This window comes from Drosophila biarmipes, chromosome 2L (assembly GCF_025231255.1).
Source record: "Drosophila biarmipes strain raj3 chromosome 2L, RU_DBia_V1.1, whole genome shotgun sequence".
NCBI lineage: Eukaryota > Metazoa > Arthropoda > Insecta > Diptera > Drosophilidae > Drosophila > Drosophila biarmipes.
In genome coordinates this window covers 3,451,771-3,472,793 of record NC_066612.1, presented here as the reverse complement: position 1 = coordinate 3,472,793, position 21,023 = coordinate 3,451,771, and the positions used below count along the sequence as shown (strand labels likewise).

The following is a 21,023-nucleotide window of genomic DNA, read 5'->3' as shown; positions in this document are numbered from 1 at the left end:
CTAACCCATTTTCTCAACTTCCACACCCCTTGTAAAAGATCTACACATCTACTGGGTATGCTATAGTCGCAACACCCAACTCCATCCGTGCTAGTGGCTCGAATACCATTCGATGCTCGCTTGTTTGTCGCGCTTTGATTAGGTTAAGGCTTTTTCACTTAGTATATAGCATATGTGTAACTGATAAGACGGATATGGCTGATGATTTCCTGTTAGAACTACTGAACAAGAGTCCAAGCTCGTCGTGCCTAGCGTTCTATTAGTTCCAACGCAGAAACACCACAGCATAACCTTTCGAAATTCGTGCTTCGTTCTGGGTTTTGAGGCCAGGGCATTTTGAAATGCGTGTTGATAGGACCACTATCAAGGCCTCGCTCTAGTTGGGAAAGTGGTCTATTGTCCCAGGGTGCGCGCAAGTCGGATATGACCCAATGGCCGCAATATATCCCTTTTAGGAAGCTGCAGAGATTAAAGGGGTTCGGCTTTGTAGGCTCTAACTAACTAATCGGAAGTGCTCAACTTCCTCGAACTCAAAGATTTGGTCACAGAAACATTAAAAAACAAACTTAAATTTCAAAAGTTTCAAAAATGCATCTTTTGTAGTTTTGAAAATGGTAACCTTATTATTATAATAAATGTTGGAACTAATAATCCTTTTAAATAGCATACAAGTTTATACCCCTTTCTTTAAAATGAGGTAATGTTCAAGTTTATTTTTTCTTCTGACCTGATTACTTAAAAGAGTGTTCAAAAATAGAACAAATAGGTTATAGACCATAAAGTACCGAGTTCTTAGTCAATAGAAAGTGTTGCATACTTTTAGAAAAAAACGAGTTGCTTTTATTATTATAAGATCAATTTAAACATACTGTTTAAATGCTTTTCTTTAAGTTTATGATGCAGTTTGAACTTAAAAACTTAAGGGAGAATACTAAAATTTAAAAAATAATAATAATATATATAATAATAGGATAAAACCACTCTCCCATTCTTCCGAGTTATCTTTTTCCTTAATGTTAATAAGTTTTAATAATGTCAATATACTATAAAAAGCTTTGTGCTGATTTTAGATTGCTTCAATTAGTAATCTTTTAATTATAAAACGTATATAGATGAACCTATAAATCAATGTCATGATGTCAGCATCCAAGAAAGAAGCGGATTAGATTGACTAGGGCACGGTTACATTTTTTGAAAGTCACTACCTAATGTTAGGAAATTAAAGAAGATTTTATTAGTGTATTTCAAAGCAAAGGAATTGTGAACTTATGCATGAAATGTTAACCCTTAAATGTTAGACTCTGTTATAAACAAGGCTATATTTCCTGAAAAAACGTGATTAGAATACTTGGTGTGAAAACAAATCACATTTTGGTGCGGCTATAATTATAACATGGACCAAAAAAACAGGGCTTGATAATGAAGCCTTGGAATTTCCCAGTCTGGGAGCCGAAATATTAGTGCCCCAAAGGCAGGAGCCGCGGCCAAACGGAAGCCATGTGCCCGATCTCGGGACGGGGGCTATCAGCTAAGAGCTGAGGCTGGGAGCCGGGAGCCGCGGCTTGAGGAAGGTGCTCCCGGGGAGGTGATCCGGCGGAGCGAAGCGACTTGTGGCATATCAGCAGCGGCGACTTAGTTTCGGACTTATCACCAACTTTTCATTCATTCCGCGGCGACAATGTTAGCCGCTGGGATTAGTGTTGCTATTGCTACATACGACCCGTCGCCCATCCGTTCCATATGCCGTATGCGACGGGGCCTCCCACTCCCGCCCCCAGTCCCACCCATCCACCCATCGCCATCACCCCCATCGCCACCGCCATCCCAACCCATCCGATCACACGGACAGTGTACGTGAGCCCAAGAGCCGAGCCGAGATCGTGCCCGGCCGAGCGATCGACGAGCTGAGATCGGGGCGTCGGGTCCGGAATCGGCGCTGGCGTTTGGCTTTTGGATCGCTCGAACTTATACTATAATTAGTCGTGTTCCGTCTCCCTGAGTAAGTAGTAGACTGGGCTCGGTCCGGAGCTGATCTGGCCAGTTGCCTCTGGTCTTTCCTTAGTCTGTTCTGTGGCGCAGACTGGTGTGCTGTGCGTTCGCATCGCGTTGCTCGGTTGTTGTTGTGTGTTCCTGGTAGGCTCTCATGTCCCGACGATGCCAAGTCCCACAAGGGACTTGACTTTGAGCAATTAAGCAACACAAAAATATATATTTTACAAAAATACTTAAAGTAAAACGGGGAAAAAGGCACCCGCATCGCTTGTCAAACACTTGTGCGAGTTTAGTGCCAGCTCCAGTGCTTCCCAAACTGTAGCGCGAAAAGCTGTTCCTTTTCGCTCGAACCTTAGGAATTGAGAAAATGTAAAAAACACTTAGGCGTTTCCCACAAATATTTAATGTCGCAAGAACACCGGTCAAGTTCTGTAGTTTTAAAATGTATTTTGCCAATGCTGCGAAATTAAAGTGCCCAATTTTCTGGCTCATCTTTCCAGGCCCAACGACGGCAACATATAAATTAATATTCGACGAGAACCGAGAAAATTATTGTGCAGGCTTAAGCGCATAGGGCATCATGTTGCCCTTCTGGAAGCGGTAAGTAATTTTGTAATACTATTAGATGTAAAGGGGGTGAAATGAAAAATATTTAAAATAAGAAATAGTAAAAAAAAGTTTACACTGAATGAATAAATTTAAAATTATATTTTTTTATGGGAATATATAATTATTTTTAAGAAAATATGTAAATTAACTATAATATTTTAATGAGTAGTAATTCCTAACTTTCTACAAAAGTAATGCTAATTTACGATTTGAGTTCCATATTGGAGTCTATCAAGAACAAGTCTTCTCCTAATTGCTGCGAGTAAAAATATACCAAAATATTAATATAAAAAATAATTTCCTTACTATTATAATACTAAAAACATAAAATGCACTTTGAAATATCTCCCCAAATCCCGGACCCATAGATCCCTTCTGTAGGCCCATTTGCCAAGTCAATATTGACTTCTCTTGAAAGCACCTAAGAGAGGGCTCTCTCTCTCTTAGCTATTTCTCTTCCACCAACAGCCTAAGAGAGCGAGATGCCAGCTTAAGAGAGCCGAGAGCTCCGAGAACCAGAAAGTAGACTGATAAGACAGATCCCCTATGCGGAGCACAGTTCCTAACCCCGCTGATCCCCGGTTTCCGATTTCCGATTTCTTTGCAGGCTGCTGTACGCCGCTGTCATCGCGGGAGCGTTAGTCGGTGCCGACGCTGTAAGATAACCCCACCTCGGACACCTCGTCCTAGCCATTCGGGTAGTTACCATCCTAACGCTTATGTTTTCCTCTCCCCCAGCAATTTTGGAAGCAGTCTGGTACGTCCGGTTCGATCCAGGATGCCGCTAGAACCCAAACCCGATACCCCATCGATCAAAGAAACCCCATTGACCCCAGCTACGAGATCGTGCCCTCCGCCGGACAGCAGCGCGGCGAGCCGTTGCCCAAGAACTGCACGGCCGGATATGCGGGCTGTGTGCCCAAGTGCATTGCGGAGAAGGGCAACCGGGGTCTGCCGGGCCCCCTGGGACCCACTGGACTGAAGGGCGAGACGGGTTACCCCGGCTTGGAGGGACCGCTGGGCGACAAGGGCCAGAAGGGTGACCCCGGTCCGTATGGCGTGCGTGGCGACAAGGGCGAGCGCGGATCGCCGGGACTTCACGGACAGGCTGGTGTACCCGGTGTCCAGGGCCCTGCTGGCAACCCCGGCGCCCCCGGTCTGAATGGCAAGGACGGATGCGACGGCGAAAGGGGTTTGGCCGGTGTGGATGGTCTCTCAGGAATGCCGGGACTCCGTGGCTTCCCCGGAGTGCCGGGCGGCAAGGGCGAGAAGGGTGAGCCGGCCAAGGAGAACGGTGACTATGCCAAGGGCGAGAAGGGTGAGCCCGGTTGGAGGGGCACACCTGGTCTGGCCGGAGAGCAGGGATTCCCGGGCGAGAAGGGCGAACGCGGTGACAGCGGACCCTATGGAGCCAAAGGACCTCGAGGTGAACACGGCATTAAGGGAGAGAAGGGTGCCTCGTGCTACGGACCCATGAAGCCCGGCAACCCGGGTGAGAAGGGCGCCAAGGGAGAGCCCGCCACATCGGCGCCAAGCAACACGGAGGTCACCGTCCAGGGACCACGTGGCGACCAGGGACAGAAGGGAGAGCCAGGACCAGTGGGCCGCAAGGGAGAAGCCGGACCGGAGGGTGAGACTGGACTCGATGGACAGAAGGGAGAGAAGGGTCTGCTCGGTCACCCAGGAGACCGCGTGAGTACACATGTCACGGGGACTAACTAGCATCCGGAATCCTTACATCACCTCATCGTTTCTTCCCCACAGGGTCGTCCCGGTAACTTTGGACCCCCAGGACCTCCCGGACAAAAGGGAGATCGCGGAGAGCCCGGACTGAACGGTCTGCCCGGAAATGTGGGACAAAAGGGAGAGGCAGGACGACCAGGACAGACTGGTAAACAGGGACTTCTGGGACCTCCTGGACCACCGGGCGGTGGACGTGGAACCCCAGGACCTTCCGGTCCGAAAGGACCTCGCGGTTATGTTGGCGCACCCGGACCTCAGGGATTGAACGGAGTCGATGGACAACCAGGTCCGCAAGGATACACGGGACAGAAGGGAGGCACCGGTCTGCCCGGACGACCAGGCAATGAGGGACCAGCTGGCAGGAAGGGCGAAAAGGGAAACGCAGGATTCGATGGACCACCGGGACCGATTGGCCCCATTGGACACCAAGGACCACCAGGACCCGAGGGAGAGAAGGGTGAAGCCGGTTTGCCCGGCATTGGCATTCCTGGAGCCAAGGGAGACGAAGGAGTTCCTGGGTAAGTACCCCTGGGTTGTTAGCCAAGTCTTAGGAAGGGGTTTCCAAAGCATGCTAAAAATATTTTGGGTATTTCAACTTGAATTTATTTTATCGCACGCACACCGAAAGTGTTCGTGTCTAAAAGTATGCAACAATATATTTGAAGTCCGTAAGAACGATCAGTTCATTCAGAAGGACGACTATCATTTTTTGCTGCCTACTTTTAGACACCTAAAATTATTTTATTATTTATTTATTATTGTTTTATTATTTATTTATTTATTATTAATTTATTTATTTATTTATCATATTTAAAACTCAATATCTTTGGTTTAGAATAGTAACAAAACGAAGCAGATTTCTATTATGGTTTTTTTTTCGAATTCCTTCAATTCCTTATTCGATGTGCGATGTATACTTTAATAGCAATAGATTATCAGATTGGCATTTAACCTACTAGTTCTGCATTGAGATCTTCGTTTCAATAACGTGCCCCTGTTACCCCCAGATATCCCGGACAGAAGGGCAGCAAGGGAGAGCGCGGCTTCAAGGGCAACGTGGGTGTTCCCGGTGATTCCAAGCTTGGCCGTCCTGGTGCCCCTGGTTTGGTCGGTGCTCCTGGGCCAAAGGGTGATGCAGGACGTCCCGGTACTCCCGGCCAGAAGGGAGACATGGGCATCAAGGGAGACGTCGGCGGCAAGTGCTCCTCGTGCAGGGCAGGAGCCAAGGGAGACAAGGGTGCGATCGGTCTGCCCGGCATTCCCGGCAAGGATGGCGCACGCGGTCTACCCGGCGAGCGAGGATATCCCGGAGAGCGTGGACACGATGGTATCAACGGCCAAACTGGATTGCCCGGTGAGAAGGGAGAGGACGGTCAGACGGGAGTTCCCGGTGCCGATGGAGCACCCGGTCTTCCGGCCATTGCGGACCTGAGCCTTATCGAACCCATCAAGGGCGAAAAGGGTAATCCTGGCTGGAATGGAGCCCCCGGAGTGAAGGGAGAGCGTGGACCTGACGGTTTGCAAGGAGCTCCTGGACGCAAGGGAGAGTTTGGTTTGAAGGGAGAGAAGGGTCTTTCCGGTGCTCCCGGTATTGATGGAAGACCCGGACGCGCTGGACGAGACGGCTACCCTGGAATCCCCGGTGTGTCCATCAAGGGAGAGCCTGGATTCCATGGCCTCAACGGACCCAAGGGTGACAAGGGTACTTTGGGCAGGTCCGGAGAGAAGGGAGAACCTGGCAGCTGTGCCGCCGATGCACTGATTGTGCCCGCCAAGGGCAACAAGGGTGAGCCCGGCCAGACGGGCATGCCAGGACCTGTGGGATTGACCGGCGAGAAGGGAGACACCGGCTACGATGGCCCCAAGGGCGACACTGGACCCCAGGGTCCGGCTGGCTTGGAAGGACCTCGCGGCTTGACTGGACCACGCGGCGAGAAGGGCAACCAGGGAGCGGTTGGTGCCCCTGGTAATCCCGGCAAGGATGGCTTCCGCGGCGTTCCCGGACGCAATGGTGAAGCCGGCCCGAGGGGAGAGCCTGGCATCTCAGTGGCCGGACCTACCGGACCACCTGGTCTGAGTGGTCTGCAGGGCGAGAAGGGTGAACGTGGTCTAACTGGAGTCCAAGGCTTCCCCGGACCCGATGGCAGCGTGGGATATCCTGGCGACCGAGGCGACGCCGGTTTGCCCGGAGTGGCTGGACGTCCCGGAGCTGTTGGAGAGAAGGGAGACGTGGGTCCCTTGGGTCCTCAAGGTGCCCCCGGACCTCCGGGTATTCCTGGTATCGACGGCGTGCGTGGTCGTGATGGCGCCAAGGGTGAGCCCGGCAATCCTGGACTCGTCGGCATGCCCGGCAACAAGGGAGATCGTGGTGAGCCTGGCAACGATGGACCCAAGGGCTTCGCTGGCGTCACTGGTGCCCCCGGAAAGCGCGGACCCGCTGGTATTCCCGGTCTTCCTGGTAAGTTCTTCTGGGCTTTAGCCTTTAACAAGTTGATTTAACTCAGAACATACCTTTTTCGATGATCTCATTACTTCTTTACTTAAAGTTATACATCTCAATATATTATTCCAGTTCCAAGCTCTGGAAAACGCACTTCATTTGATATCTTTCCTTCTATCTTTCCACTCCCAGGTGCCAAGGGTGACAAGGGAGCTGCTGGCTTGACTGGAAACGATGGACCTGTGGGCGGACGCGGTCCCCAAGGTGCTCCTGGCCTAATGGGCGTGAAGGGTGACCAGGGCGTGGCCGGTGCCCCCGGACAGCCTGGCCTGGACGGCTTGCCTGGCGAGAAGGGTGTCCAAGGATTCCCAGGTCTGGATGGAGCTCCTGGTCTGCCTGGCGATGCCTCCGAGAAGGGACAGAAGGGTGAGCCCGGCCTTTCCGGACTTCGTGGTGATACAGGTCCAGCTGGAGAGCCCGGTTGGCCCGGTGACAAGGGTCTGCCCGGTCTGCCCGTGCATGGACGTCCTGGTCCTCAGGGCGAGAAGGGTGATGCTGGACGCAATGGCCTCGATGGACTCGACGGAAAGAATGGCGAGAAAGGTGACCAAGGTCTGCAGGGGGTTTGGGGCCAGACTGGAGAGAAGGGATCGGTGGGAGCTCCCGGTGCTCCCGGTCTCCCTGGCATCGATGGTCTGCCCGGTGCAGCTGGTGCTCCTGGCCCTGCTGGCTATCCCGGCGTTCGCGGCGACAAGGGAGAGCCTGGTCTAACTGGTCTGGATGGACTCAAGGGTGCCACTGGACCCGCTGGTCTTCAAGGTTTCACCGGAGCTCCTGGCCCCAAGGGTGAGCGCGGTCTCCGTGGTCAACCGGGTGCCCCGGCCTCCGTTCTGGTGGAGCGCGGCGAGAAGGGAGCTCAGGGCGAGCAAGGATACGCTGGCGAGAAGGGCGAACGTGGTGACCAAGGAGAAACCGGTCTAACTGGACGCGAAGGAGCGAAGGGTGATCGCGGCTTGACGGGACCACCTGGTGCCAATGGCTTGAACGGTTTCCCTGGTGCCAAGGGTGACATCGGGCCTCAAGGAGAGGCTGGCTATCCTGGAGTCACCATCAAGGGAGAGAAGGGTTTGCCCGGTCGCCCCGGCAGGAATGGACGTCAAGGTATGTTTATAAACCTTAGAGATCTGTAACATCTCACGATCCTAATCACTTTCCTTTCTTCAGGTATCATTGGAGCCCCGGGTTTGATTGGCGAACGTGGTTTGCCCGGTTTGGATGGAGAGCCAGGACTTGTGGGTCTGCCTGGACCCATTGGACCGGCTGGCATCAAGGGAGAGCGCGGCTTGGCCGGCACCCCCGGACAACCTGGACAGGATGGCTTCCCCGGCGCCCCCGGACAGAAGGGAGATGCTGGACCGCAGGGCTTCAAGGGTGAACGTGGTCTGAACGGCTTCGAAGGACAGAAGGGAGACAAGGGTGAGCAGGGACTCCAGGGACCACCTGGTCTGGTCGGTTTGACCGGAGCCAAGGGTGACATTGGCTACCCGGGATTGGATGGCAACGATGGACCTCCTGGCCCTGTTGGGGAACGCGGCTTCACCGGACCCAAGGGACTCGATGGACGTGACGGACTACCTGGCCAGCCTGGACAGAAGGGTGAACCCGGAATGGTGCCCCCACCGGGACCCAAGGGTGAGCCTGGTCAGCCCGGACGCAATGGACAAAAGGGCGAGGTGGGACCACCAGGACCAGTTGGCCTCAGCGGCATCCAGGGCGAGCGCGGTGAGAAGGGTGAGCGTGGATTGATCGGTGTGACCGGAAACGTGGGTCGTCCGGGAGCCAAGGGAGATCGCGGTGAGCAGGGCGAACGCGGTTTCGACGGTGCTGTTGGTCTGATCGGTGTGAAGGGCGAACCCGGAGCACCGTGCTCCGCTGCCCTGGACTACCTCACCGGCATCCTGGTCACCCGTCACAGTCAGTCGGAAACGGTGCCCCGGTGCGCTGCCGGACACACGGAACTCTGGACGGGCTACTCGCTGCTGTACGTCGATGGCAATGACTACGCCCACAACCAGGACCTCGGTTCCCCCGGCTCCTGTGTGCCCAGGTTCTCCACCCTGCCAGTGCTCTCCTGCGGTCAGAACAACGTCTGCAACTACGCCTCGCGCAACGACAGGACCTTCTGGCTGACCACCAACGCCGCCATGCCGATGATGCCCGTGGAGAACGAGGCCATCCGGCAGTACATCTCGCGTTGCGTCGTCTGTGAGGCGCCGGCCAATGTGATCGCCGTGCACAGCCAGACGATAGAGGTGCCCGACTGTCCGAACGGCTGGGAGGGTCTCTGGATCGGCTACAGCTTCGTCATGGTGAGTACACCCGCCCGAAAGCATCTTAGGCTGTCTTAAAATAATTGATTTAATACATAGAGATATTTTGATTGCATAATCAAATTTCTCAAGTGTAGTAATTAAGTATGATTTGAAAATATTTTTTCGAAAATTTCCGACAGGTGGCGTACGTGCAACATCCATCCAACGAGTTGCATAAGCACCACCTACTGGAAAATTTGAGAAAATATAATACAGTATTTATGCCCAAGAACTTCTTTAATATTTGTTCGATTTTCATAATTCTTGAAACCTTAACCTAATCGAACCCCCTAACACCTAACACCCATCTCTTTCCTCAGCACACGGCCGTGGGCAACGGAGGCGGTGGACAGGCGCTGCAATCGCCTGGCTCCTGCTTGGAGGACTTCCGCTCCACGCCCTTCATCGAGTGCAACGGCGCCAAGGGCTGGTGCCACTTCTACGAGTCGATGACCAGCTTCTGGATGTTCAACCTGGACACCACACAGCCGTTCGCCAAGCCCGAGCAGCAGACGATCAAGGCCGGCGATCGGCAGTCGCGTGTCTCCAGGTGCCAGGTGTGCATGAAGAACTCGTCGTAGGACCTCCACGCAGTAGCCCCCACAGACACCCACACAGCACACACAGCATAAGTTTAATCTAAATGTAAAGCCTTAAATTTACCAACGAGCCGTGTGTGTGCCCCGCCCACACACGCACAACACCAACAAGAAACAAAAACCAACAAACACACACCGACGAACCAACACTGCTACAAATTCCTTAAACTAACCAAAAATGAAAGAACGGATCCCCGGTCGAAGTGCTATTTACTGACCCGGACCACAATGCCATTTTTTATCTGCCAATTAATGTTCTAAACAAATGTAAACTGCTTCTAAGTTACGCTACGTAAGTTAAGTAAATCAAACAAATAAATAAACTAGCCTCGGTCGTATGTCGAAAAATATTAAAGCCACCACGTGTGCGTGCGATCATGTTCCGGTTTTATTCTCCAACCCGATCAAATGCGAATGATGCGCCATGTACAACGATGATACGACGAGTATCGAACGAATCCTTCGACATTGATCACCGCCTCAACTGCTGTACACAACTTTGTCGCCCGTTGTTTACGTTTACGAAACAAACAAAAAATGGTAAAATAAAGAAAATTTATAAATACATTTTACATTTCATAGATTTAGCATTATTAAGGGAACTAAGCTGTGGTTATAGCCTAACGATAGGGATTTCTTTGTTTTTATTATAGTTGTGAGGGATGATATTTGTAAATGTATATCCTTCTTATGAAAGCATTTCTGCTTCCTTTATCTATCAGTTTCCATTAAAAGGGTTGCATCATTTTTCAGGTTGGGGTGTGCTTTCGTAATAGATACTTCGAGGAGAGGAACCTATAAGTTTATAAAGATCTTGAAAGTCTAGAGTTCTCAGATGATTAGCTCAATGGCCCAGGCAAAGATCAGACATCTTTTATGCTAACCCTTTAGGGCTAACGTCTATAGATGATATGATCTTAAGACAGAAGACGTGGAGAAAATCCTTAAAAATTACTATTATTTTCCAGGACGGGGTATTCTTTTTTAAAAGATACTTTTAAGAAAGGAATCTGTAAGACCATAAAGTCCTTAGAAATCTGTAGTTTCGAGAAATTTGACTGATATTCCAGACAACGATTAAAAATCCTTTGTCCTTACGATAAGATCTTCTTCGAGGGTTCGGCGGGGTTGACGAGGTGGAAAACCCTCTGAGGAGTGGAGAGCCCTCAAAGTGAGGTGAGAAGAACTCACCACGTGCACTTGTGCGCATGCCTCTCTCCATCCGGGTTCCGCGTGGGGGTTGGGTTCTCGAGGGGGTGGCGATTGGGGTCGCAGGGTGGCGCGGAGAGCGGGCTAACTGGGCCAGGGGGTTGGCAGGCGAGACCATATGATAATGATGTGCGGACACACAGGCGCACACACATAGTCCAATTGGTGGTTGGAAGCAGCTCGGCGCGATTCCAGCTGAGCAAAATAAGGGTAGGCCTGTGTGGCTTCAGGTTGGGAAAGTGAGTTGGAAAAAAAGTGCCAGAAGCCAGTGAGACTTGGACGCAAGCGGTGGCGCTCGTCGGCGGGAGTTGAACCTTCAGGCAGATAAGCGGAGCAGCCTTTGGGAGCCCAAAAGAGGTGGAGGAGCTGAAAAAATGTGTGTACCCCGAAAAAAAGAGTGAAAATTACGTGGTCGCCTGTCGAGACGTGGAGAACTCAATTTAGTATAACTAAGGAACCGCAAAGCTAACCGGAAGTGCAGCCACAAAGGCCGATCCCCTCAAGGCACAGCAGAAGAAGCAGCAGCAGCGGTAGCAGCCACCCCCCAAAGGCCAGGACTCAACTCCAACCCCTATTTATGATTATCGTCCTGCTGCTGCTGTTCCACTCGCTGTGCGTCTACTGCCAACGCATCGTGCTCTACATCCACGACCGATGCTTCCCCAGGAACGTGCGCCTGCTCCAGGAGGTGGCCGAGACGGTGGGCGATCGTAAGGCCCCGCAGCGCCTGGCGGAGCAGCAGTTGGAGCAACAGAAGCGCAGCCAGAAGCGTCGCATCCTCGAGCCCATCCTGCCGCTGGTCGGTGGCGCCAACTCCGAGGCCTGCCGCTTTTGTGCCCACAGCCCGCAGGGCTATTGTCGCCATCACTTCCATCTGCAGGAGCTGCAGCTGCACAAGCAGAGGGGTTCCGGTGGCGAGCAGGGCTTCCGGCAGATCAGACGGATCAAGCGGGAGCTGAAGAGGACCATTGGTCAGCAGCAGCAGCACCTGCAGCCGGTGAGGAGCTATCGACCTGCCAGACTCAGTGCCAGCTGGAGCAGCAGCTCCCTGAGCAGTGGCTACGCTTCGTTGACCAGCCTGGGATCACAGGAGGAGGAGTTGGGCTCATTGGATCAGGAGATTCTAGAGGATATACCACAGGAGGAGGCGGAGGATCCACAGCAGTTGCAAGCAGAGATTGAGCAGCAGCTTTTGACAGAGGAGGGAATTCTAGAACCCCTGCTAACCACCCACTTGTGAACCAACTGCTTTGGGCCTTACCTCCCACAGAAGGGTTAACCTTCAGTTAACCAGTGGTTAAGACACAAAGTCAGTGGGGTCATCTACTAGAGCAAAATAACCCTTATAGCAGTCCTAGTCACTTAAGGAACCTTGAAGGTGGATTTGAAAGAAAGAGGAGGCGTCTAGTTAACCACTTGGTAAACCGCAGAACGAGCTATCCCTGAGTTCTTTGCAAAAGAGGACCTCACGAGGTAAAGACGCCACCCCTGAAGCCGCTCCTTAATCAATTTCAAACAACTTGAGAGCTCTGGCGAACGACAACAACCCCCAGCAGGCTCAACCTTTTGACACTCCCATCCCCAAATCATTTTGAAGTGCGCCCTTTGTCTAAATTCTTTGAGTTCGTCAAGCAAAAATTTCTAGTCACACAATGTCTGATGTGGAAGTGGATCCACAGCCGTCCCTGCCCGTGGTGGCCATAGCCCCGAGGAGGCGTCGCCACAGCGGTCGCCGCGGAGGAGGTGGCTGCCAGGCCCTGCAGGAGGCCGGGTCCTCGTCCTCAGCCTCGTTGCCCCCAACGCGCTTTTGTCCCCTGCCCGAGGGCGTCGAGGACAACTGGACGTGGAGCAAGCGGCACCGCTCCAAGGAGGTGGTGCTCAGCGGTCCCAATTCCCGAACCGTGCACTTTCATCCCAACTGGAGCAAGGGCACCGCCGGCGTCCAGGGCAAGCGTTCCCTGAACAATGGTCGCTACTACTGGGAGCTGCATGTGTCGCAGCGCGTCTTTGGCACCTCGATTATGTTCGGGATCGGGACCAAGTCCGCCCGGCTCCATGCCAACGCCTTCCGGAACATGCTGGGCGAGAACGAGCACGGCTGGGGACTGTCCCACAAGGGCGTGCTCTGGCACAAGGGAGTGGCCCTGCTGTACACGAAGCGGTTCCGCGAGAACCATCCCACCCAGATCGGCGTGCTCTTCGACGGCATCGAGGGCACACTCACGTATTACAAGGATGGCAAGTGCCTGGGCGTTGCCTTCAGAGGATTGGATCAGGTGAGTCGCAGGGATGAGTCAGAATTGGGGCAATGCAGATAGTACAAATGTATTGTTATTGTTATTTTTAAAATTGCTCTGACATGGAGTACTTATATTCACACTAAAATCTTCCTTAATCCCTTCCAGATCGATGAGCCCCTGTACCCCATTGTGTGTTCCACGGCCGCCAAGACGGAGATGACCCTGAAGTGCACGCGGCGGGAGTTCGTCAACCTGCAGGATCGCTGCCGGGCGGTAATAATGCGGCGGGTGCGCAGCGCCTCGCAGCTGGAGAAGCTGAAGCTGCCGCTGCCCATAAGCGATTATCTGGGGGAGGTGATTGACGAGATGGAGCCCCTGCGCCAGGTAGACAACTACGATATACTGTGTGATTTGTAGGGCTCCGCAGCATCCTCGGTCCCAGTTAGCTTAAGTTTAAGGAGTACGTCCTCGCCCCCAGGTCAATGAGCTGGAGATGTGCATCATGAATTATGATTTGTAAGCGGCGGCCCGTGAATCTGTTTTGTGCCATCACAATGGAGTGCACTCCGCATCCGCGACGATGCAGTGCCTCTGGGACATGTAAATTTCTCGTAGTAGTTGTATAGAGTGATTGGTGTACCGTATTTGTTAAGCAATGGCATTATCAAAATGTGGATAATCCGATTTTCGGTTTTGTTTTTAGCTTTTTGTTGAAAATGTTCTAGCAAAAATGTGGGGAAATAGGCCAATTCGGTGCAATATTTGTGATATAAGGAAAAGAGAGTAAATTAAATCGTATTTTGGGGCTTCAAGAGCTTGCTAGAGAACCGCAAAATATTTTAGAGCTAAGCATATTTTCCAGTACAGACGAGTGTGAAATCTAGTCAAAAAGAACACGCTGCTAACTAATTTTGTATAATCGCAGTCAGCAATTAAAGCTTAAGTATTGTAATTTAACAAAACGACAACGTTTCTAGTCATATATTGCGAGTAAAGCAAATTAAAAATGTAAAGAATGTAAGCACATGTAAAAGTACAGCACGTAAATTATTTAGTAAAAATTATTTATTATGCTTTTTGTAGATTCTTTTCTTGTGTCTATATAAATTACTACTCATAATGTAATTGGTACATGACAAACCAGACATAAGACATGAAAATTTAAATGAAATTCGTGGGAAGCGCTCAAACAATTTAGCGATATTGATTTGGATTTACATAAATAAAACATAAATTTACTAACTATATAAATGAAATACAATACTAAGCACAGGTTCACTATAGCACGATGGAGTTTTGGCTGGGATCTACAGCTCGTCGGAGAGGTGGTTGATGTTCTGCAGGTGGTCACCGTAATCGGTGGCCTCGCTGCCCACAAAGGTGTCGTAGTTGTTGAGTATTTCCAGGTAGGACAGCCTGTCGTCGTGATCCTCATCGGTGGAGACAAACAGGTGGTCCACCTCGTCGTTGGCAATCGCCGTGTTGCTTGGCACAATCCAGGACAGCACCTCATCGCCCGTGAGCACGCCATCGCCGTTGGTGTCGTGATCCTTGTCGAATCGCTCCTTCTCCGTGATCAGCCACTCCTTGTCGTGCTGCGAGGCTGAGTCGCCGACGAACTCCTGGAAGTTGATCTTGCCGTCGTGATCCAGGTCCTTCTCCTGCATCGTGTGCTCCAGCAGTATGGGCAACATCTGTGGATGCTCTTCGGGATTTTGGAAGTAAATAAACTCCTCCAGCGTCAGGACTCCATCCTTGTTCGCGTCGGCCGCATTGAACATCTCCTTGTCCTGCTTGATCATCTTCTGCTCATCCTCGTAGCTGTCATAGTCGATGGTCTCCTTTTTGAAGTCCTCATCCTCCATGGCATAGGTGTCCAGCAAATACTCCCTCCACGTTATCTTCTCGTCCGCATCCTGATCTATTTCCTCGAACCTGTCGGCGGCTTCCTCCTCAGACAGTTTTCTACAAGGTTATTGTTTATTTTAGTAGGGTCTTAACACGGTTTTCTTTTAGTTGAGCAAGAGCAAAGCATTAAGTTGCCGAGGATATTATTGGCTTGGCTAACATCGATGCAGTATTAATCAACAGACAACACTCACTTAAAGGACCTTAGTATCCAGGCTTTCAACTCATGCCGGTCGATGAATTCGTCCTTATTCAGATCCATCATTTTGACCAGTATCAGCAGGCGTCTCTTTGATTCCTCCGGCGACAGTGTGTCGAATTCCTGGGCCTCTTTCGTATTGCCTAATGTTATTTATTAATTAATAAAAATTAATAATAGAACACAAGCGTGAACAGTTGAATGGAACATAAAGCAGGAGCAATGCCCATTGACGTGTTGCTTTTGGAAAACAATTTTAATGGATTTGCGATGGAAGCACTGCGCGGAAAACTCGGTAAAAGCGGGAAAAGTTTTGTGTTTGAAGTAAATATATAAGAAATATGACTTTATTAAATACGAGTTTTTTGTTTTCGAAAATACGGACTACATAAATACGCCTATTTGTGGACATTCCAATATATACATATGACTGAACCACATTCTCTTCTTGTTAGAATGATTCTTTCCATGTGCAGACCCACAAAAATAAACCGAAGGAAAGTAAACAAACACATCGCCAAAGCGTACACTTTAACAAATTTAACAACTTTTATGCTTGCAGTATAATATGAAAATCACCATTAAAAATGATAACATTGGTAAAGTAGGAAAGAATAATATGATATTTTAGAAATTAAAATAGATAAGGATAAAAAGTATATTTTGTTTGTATACCCACAAATCGTTAGAATTTGTACTGACATATGTATGGTTCAAGACCCACAAAAGATCTTTTGGAGAACCAGCATCTATGAATTTAAAAATGTGTTTTTATTCAACACAATTGAAGTTCCCATTCCTTTCTTTAAATGGTCATGTAAAGTATCCTTAAAATATTTTTATGTGTGAATAATAGTAACTAAAAAGAATGTATAAAATCTAGTCTTTTTTCACAGTGCACCCCCTTTTTGGTTTTATGAGTTCACCAAATAAATGAATGATTTAGGCTGAAGATGATCTGTTTTCCCGGCGATGACTCACCGATGATGGCCTCGTGGTCGAACTCCACGTTGTGCTCCCCATCCTCGCCGTGGTGGTGGGCGTCCCGGGGGGCGTAGATGCCGTCCTTGACCCGCTCCTTGCTGAGGTGCTTCTCGTGCTTGTGGCTGTTGGCCACCGCCCCGTAGGCGGGCATGGGACCCACGGCGGCCAGGAAGGCGATGGCGCACAGGGCCAACGGGAAAAGCGGCAGATTCCTAGGCATTTTAATTGATTATGCCGCGCGGCGTGTTTCTCTTCTTTTTGATTATTTTTTTGGCAGCCTCCCGAACACTTGAGTGGATGTTGATCCCTAAGAGGAGGGGGAGTGTGAGGGGGAGAAAGAACGGATGGACGCACACGTAATGCCCAACAACACAATGAACTCAGTTCACCTTTCGCCAGCTTCTGAAATATGCAAATGTCAGTTCAGCCCAAAAAAATCTGTCTTTCGAATTTAAATACCCACCAAGCAGACCGACAGCTGTTGCCTTTGAAATTCACTCTAATATTTGTTTAACCACCAACATTCAACATTGGACCTTTGCTCTCAGCTGCGGGGCTTCTGTATTTGCATTTAGTTTAATTTACGATTCTGTAGCTATGTCTCATTTTAAACAAATATTAGTTTATTTATCTCCGCCGAAAAAAACGAAGAGGCAAAAAGTGTAATCCTCAGCGATAGACAGGTGTTTACTATCGCTTATCGATTTATCGTTGTAGCCCTGGCTTTCTGCCTGCTTACCAACACTGCACAGCTGGCTTATTCTTAGTAGAGGTGAGAAAAAATAAATATTAATATTTTCGTACCTAAATTTGCCAGTATGGTTGTTAAATTAAAAAAATAAAACATGAATTAAAAATTAAAACTTAATCAGAGATTAAAGTAATGTCATAATGGTGATTCCTTTACTTGATCTGTAGACTCAAAAACTATCGAAACTAAAACGTCGATATATCGATATAATTGGGAGCTTAGCCCATCGCTACTTTGCGAGTTGCGAATTTGTTGGAATTTTGTTTTTCTCTCCACAATTAACAAAACATTAAGCAATTACAAACTAAGCTACAGCTCAGACAAGGAATCTCCAGGCTAGTTACAGGTCTACCCCAAGAAGAGGACCAGGTAAGCCATCACATCGAAAAGCGTGAGGAAAGTATTGCTGCTCAGGGTAAAAAACATCCAGAAAAGAAAGGCAACGCAGATGATTAAATTCAAATGACATCATTTTGCGACAGCTGTGTGGCATAAAGCTCGTTTGGAGCCGCGCGTTTATTTATTTCGAAATTTGATCATAATTCCCGTTCATTTTGTGAGCCCCAAACACGCAAAGGACACTCGAGCGCAATAGGTGTGCGTGTGTTTTCGCAGGACTTCAGGTTCGGTTGTGTGTGTGGCAGTCCCTTTGCTGGTGTGCACATGTGTTTGTGTAGGAGTTGTTGACCGGCTCGGGCGGCCTTTTATTTTGGTTTTATCATTATTTTCACCTGGCGCCGAGCGACAGAAATACTTACTCATTAGTCGACCGGTCAGCTCCGTAATTATAGTCCCTGACTAAAGCTTGGCATGCAACTGGTCGCGGGGAACGACTTTGCGAGGGAGAAAGATAAGCGCTCAGGGGTGTCGTCAGTCGAATTCCAGGGGGGTTTGCAGGAACGGTATTTGGAGAATATTCATGATTTTTTTTCTGTTGGAGAGTTGGACTTTCCATTAGAGATTACGAATATGTAAATTTTTTTATTTTATGAATTTAGAGTCATGCTACTATCAATTGTGGCTTACAAATTTATGTTTGTATAATTGAAAAACCGATTACTAATGTGATTCACTGTATATGTTTAATTTTTTAGTTGTTTAAAAAGCAAGATGATTATAAAATACAAACATGTATACAAATTTTAAGAAACAATTTGAGATTTACAACCTTTATACTTTTTGTATTTTAAAAATGTTGGCGTAAAAATGTAGCATAGCTGCTTTTCGATTTTTAAGCTCAAAATTGTATAAGAAAGTTACCCCTTATTAAAATTGATAAAACATTTAATTTTTTTTTTTTTTTACTGTAAAAAGGCAATTTAAAAATCCATTAGACTAACATCTGGAGTTTCTATTAAGTTAAAAAAAATTAGGGAATATTTTGATTAGCTCCAAACCCTAAGCTACAAACAACGCCCCTTCATATCCCTTCGCCCACACCGCTGGCTAGACCATATCGTATATCACGCGGATGATTATCCTGGCCGAATGCGTCACTTTGTCATTTGGGTATCTGCCACCTTACACCGTAGGCTAATCCAATAAAAAGCTGCTAACCATTTCAGAGAGCCACGCTGCGCGACGCCTATATAAAAAAGAAACCACAACAGTTGAGCTAACGCTGGGAAAACCTCTTGGTCGAAACGTGGAACCCGATTTCGGTTTCAGTCGAGAGTCAACCTTCAGCGGCGCAACAGCGAGCTTTTTCCTTGCCCCCCAGATTCGTTTTTGCCCGCATAACTCATTTGTTTTTCACTTACGTTTTACGGTTTTCGTTGGCACGCCCGCGCTAATTAATCCGAAGATAACCAGCAGCAATCAGGCCAAATGCCGTACATTATCATACGGGGGAACTTAGCCTCCTACAGCCACAAATATCCATGGCGAGTGCTCGTCTCCGGATTGAAAGGTAACGACCGTTCAGTCCCGTAGATACAATATCTCATTTTCGTTTCGCTTTTACTTTGTCGTCTGTTTACCATTGCGACACAATTAATTTCGAGAGCTTGGCAAACAGATACGAACACACAGAAACACCTCCCCACGCATACGAGCACATCACGCTAGCTTTTTGAGCGTTAGTTTCGGTTTTTCCACTTGGCAATACGAAATAAACACTTTTTGAATGGCTTGGTAACACAGTGACGGCAAAGTTAGCTTGCCGGTAATTGTAATTTTCTCAAATTTTCTTCAGTTTATTCTGTTAAGTTTTAGCTGCGTTTTTGTTGCATGCCCTTTGCTGAAGCTCAGGAACACTCTTCCTTTTTTACGGCCTTTACTGTTTGACACTACCAAAAATGTTTGAATGGACGCACAATGTTGGTCAAAATATTATGCATGTTTGTCGAACTCTTAGGATTAGAAAAAATATTTTTTACAATTACACGATAGTCCCACAAATACATTCATTTATTATTATTATCGTCCGGTAACCCAAAAATATACGTGGATTTAAAATTAAATATAAAAAAAAAAAAATTGTTTGACTCTTAATATAAGCAAGACCCTGTTCATAAGATGGAAGAGTAATAATATTTAATATCTGATCTTTTCGGTTAGCATATAACCATTGTGCAATATTTTTGTACCGTACCGCAATATATTTTTCCATAAAATCCACAGCTGCCCTATAATTGCACGCCATTCGGCCCCAAAAGCCCGCCTCCCCGCACCTTGCCGCTTTTTACGACCGGCACTGTGCGAAGTTTTGCTCCCTCATACGAGCTCTTCGTCAGTTTGGGTTTGTTTTTCGCTGCGTGCAGTTCGCTTGGCAGACCGGGTCTGCAGTTTATATATACAGAGACCCGTACGTACACCCCTATATCGACTTAATTCCGGTGCATATTTATGGAACATTTATCAGTGCCGGGCAGAAGTCAATGCACCGGGGTCTAGACACAAAGAATACACGAGAAACTCCCATTTTTCTTTATTATGAAACAGCAGTCAATAATTGTTTGCCATTTCGCTTAATTAGCACACTCCTCACACAGAAAGACAATGGCCCTGGGCTGACGTCATTGTCGACCGACCCCAGCCGTGTTATCTATCTTTTGTTTGCCCTGTTTAAACATTTTAGCCACACCATAAACGAAAGGGAAAGCCATTTCCCAAGAAACAGCACCCGTGATAACCATTGCCCATTCCAACGTAAATTCTTTCAGCTGACGACATCGAGCAGTTGAACAAGTTCTCTTGCGGCGGCTACAGTGACGAGTCCACCATTGTCTACCTAGTGCACCCTTGTCGGATTCTATCGGCGCTGGAAGTGAGTAGTCCTAGCAAGTGCATAAGGTTGTCCTACCTATGAGTAGTTGTGAATATCTAGGGATACTTTAAATATAGGTCTTCCGATCGAAGTGTTTCTTTTAGTATTCCTTGTATCCAATAGTTAACTATTACTATTAACTATGCTTCACATAAGAAACTAGTCTAAAAATCCTTTGCAGGTCAAAGGTTAAACTAATTATATACACCTCTTATTAAAATCAGTTTTTGAGTTAGGTATAGTAGTATTCCGATGTATAACGTTTATTTAATTAAAAGATAAATGAGGAATGTTCCTTAGATTATAGAGCACTATCTACTAAAATGAACTTTATCAATTCGACATGTTTTTGCCAGATAGAAAATACCATTAGCTCAGTAAAAGCACAAGTAGTTCCAGCCCTGAACAAGAAGTACCTTCAACCTTACCAATAACTAAGGGTCCTTCCCTGTAATTACCTCCAATGACTCAATGACTCATGGTTTTCCGCATTTCCCTTTCAGATCCTGGGATTTCGCGTGGTGGCCAGCTCTTCGACGGCCGTGAAGCAGGACTACAACGAGTATATGTGGACGATGCGCAAGGAGTTCGACGAGCCGGAACCCCTGGAAGCTGAGTCCGTGGTGCGAGAGAACCTATCGAATATTGGCCGCGAGGCAGCCAGTTTAGGCAACTATCACAAGGTGGACTCGCCCGAATAGGCGGAGTC

General features: G+C 48.4%; 5 protein-coding genes across 8 annotated transcripts; 4 read left to right on the top strand and 1 right to left on the bottom strand.

Annotated features, from left to right (window-relative positions):
• The first annotated feature begins 1,978 nt into the window (after nucleotides 1–1,978).
• On the top strand, nucleotides 1,979–10,322 carry LOC108029106 (collagen alpha-1(IV) chain). Of its 2 annotated transcripts, none has more exons than XM_017101210.3 (9): nucleotides 1,979–1,999; nucleotides 2,493–2,592; nucleotides 3,209–3,257; nucleotides 3,340–4,293; nucleotides 4,366–4,862; nucleotides 5,352–6,802; nucleotides 6,977–7,945; nucleotides 8,009–9,153; nucleotides 9,477–10,322. In XM_017101210.3, exons 2-9 carry the CDS (start codon nucleotides 2,573–2,575, stop codon nucleotides 9,735–9,737), a joined length of 5,346 nt encoding a protein of 1,781 aa, XP_016956699.1. In that variant the 5' UTR covers nucleotides 1,979–1,999; nucleotides 2,493–2,572; the 3' UTR covers nucleotides 9,738–10,322. The 2 variants fall into 2 exon arrangements, with proteins under 2 accessions (XP_016956699.1, XP_016956701.1); XM_017101212.3 differs by lacking the exon at nucleotides 1,979–1,999 and adding an exon at nucleotides 2,007–2,133.
• Nucleotides 10,323–11,239: 917 nt separating this feature from the next.
• LOC108029162 (uncharacterized) lies at nucleotides 11,240–12,218 on the top strand. The gene has a single exon (XM_017101302.3). The coding sequence runs from the start codon at nucleotides 11,542–11,544 to the stop codon at nucleotides 12,202–12,204; it is 663 nt and encodes a 220-aa protein (XP_016956791.1). The 5' UTR covers nucleotides 11,240–11,541; the 3' UTR covers nucleotides 12,205–12,218.
• Nucleotides 12,219–12,308: 90 nt separating this feature from the next.
• Nucleotides 12,309–13,888, top strand: LOC108029161 (SPRY domain-containing SOCS box protein 3). Its single transcript, XM_017101301.3, has 3 exons — nucleotides 12,309–13,240; nucleotides 13,370–13,588; nucleotides 13,683–13,888. The coding sequence occupies exons 1-3, from the start codon at nucleotides 12,617–12,619 to the stop codon at nucleotides 13,722–13,724; spliced, it is 885 nt and encodes a 294-aa protein (XP_016956790.1). The 5' UTR covers nucleotides 12,309–12,616; the 3' UTR covers nucleotides 13,725–13,888.
• A 363-nt stretch (nucleotides 13,889–14,251) lies between these two features.
• LOC108029159 (reticulocalbin-2) lies at nucleotides 14,252–16,989 on the bottom strand. Of its 2 annotated transcripts, none has more exons than XM_017101299.3 (4): nucleotides 16,759–16,989; nucleotides 16,293–16,697; nucleotides 15,307–15,454; nucleotides 14,252–15,169 (listed from the first exon to the last, which is right to left on the bottom strand). In XM_017101299.3, the coding sequence occupies exons 2-4, from the start codon at nucleotides 16,513–16,515 to the stop codon at nucleotides 14,512–14,514; spliced, it is 1,029 nt and encodes a 342-aa protein (XP_016956788.1). In that variant the 5' UTR covers nucleotides 16,516–16,697; nucleotides 16,759–16,989; the 3' UTR covers nucleotides 14,252–14,511. The 2 variants fall into 2 exon arrangements, with proteins under 2 accessions (XP_016956788.1, XP_016956789.1); XM_017101300.3 differs by having other exon boundaries at nucleotides 16,293–16,694.
• A 246-nt stretch (nucleotides 16,990–17,235) lies between these two features.
• On the top strand, nucleotides 17,236–21,015 carry LOC108029091 (uncharacterized). Of its 2 annotated transcripts, XM_017101179.3 has the most exons (4): nucleotides 17,265–17,415; nucleotides 18,851–18,955; nucleotides 20,211–20,314; nucleotides 20,818–21,015. In XM_017101179.3, exons 2-4 carry the CDS (start codon nucleotides 18,874–18,876, stop codon nucleotides 21,013–21,015), a joined length of 384 nt encoding a protein of 127 aa, XP_016956668.1. In that variant the 5' UTR covers nucleotides 17,265–17,415; nucleotides 18,851–18,873. The 2 variants fall into 2 exon arrangements, 1 of the variants encoding a protein (XP_016956668.1); XR_006368342.2 differs by lacking the exons at nucleotides 18,851–18,955; nucleotides 20,818–21,015 and having other exon boundaries at nucleotides 17,236–17,415.
• The last annotated feature ends 8 nt before the right edge of the window (nucleotides 21,016–21,023 follow it).

Bases quoted from the DNA above. Each gene is read 5' to 3' on its own strand.
- LOC108029106 (XM_017101210.3), top strand. From the start codon at position 2,573: ATGTTGCCCTTCTGGAAGCG. The intron at 7,946-8,008 runs GTATGTTTATAA...TCCTTTCTTCAG, and splicing joins CGGCAGGAATGGACGTCAAG to GTATCATTGGAGCCCCGGGT. The intron at 9,154-9,476 runs GTGAGTACACCC...CTCTTTCCTCAG, and splicing joins TCGGCTACAGCTTCGTCATG to CACACGGCCGTGGGCAACGG.
- LOC108029159 (XM_017101299.3), bottom strand. From the start codon at position 16,515: ATGCCTAGGAATCTGCCGCTTTTCCCGTTGGCCCTGTGCGCCATCGCC. The intron at 15,455-16,292 runs GTGAGTCATCGC...AAATAACATTAG, and splicing joins CGACCACGAGGCCATCATCG to GCAATACGAAAGAGGCCCAG. The intron at 15,170-15,306 runs GTGAGTGTTGTC...ATAACCTTGTAG, and splicing joins TGGATACTAAGGTCCTTTAA to AAAACTGTCTGAGGAGGAAG.
- LOC108029091 (XM_017101179.3), top strand. From the start codon at position 18,874: ATGCCGTACATTATCATACGGGGGAACTTAGCCTCCTACAGCCACAAA. The intron at 18,956-20,210 runs GTAACGACCGTT...AAATTCTTTCAG, and splicing joins GCTCGTCTCCGGATTGAAAG to CTGACGACATCGAGCAGTTG. The intron at 20,315-20,817 runs GTGAGTAGTCCT...TTTCCCTTTCAG, and splicing joins GGATTCTATCGGCGCTGGAA to ATCCTGGGATTTCGCGTGGT.
- LOC108029162 (XM_017101302.3), top strand. From the start codon at position 11,542: ATGATTATCGTCCTGCTGCTGCTGTTCCACTCGCTGTGCGTCTACTGC.
- LOC108029161 (XM_017101301.3), top strand. From the start codon at position 12,617: ATGTCTGATGTGGAAGTGGATCCACAGCCGTCCCTGCCCGTGGTGGCC. The intron at 13,241-13,369 runs GTGAGTCGCAGG...AATCCCTTCCAG, and splicing joins CCTTCAGAGGATTGGATCAG to ATCGATGAGCCCCTGTACCC. The intron at 13,589-13,682 runs GTAGACAACTAC...CCTCGCCCCCAG, and splicing joins AGATGGAGCCCCTGCGCCAG to GTCAATGAGCTGGAGATGTG.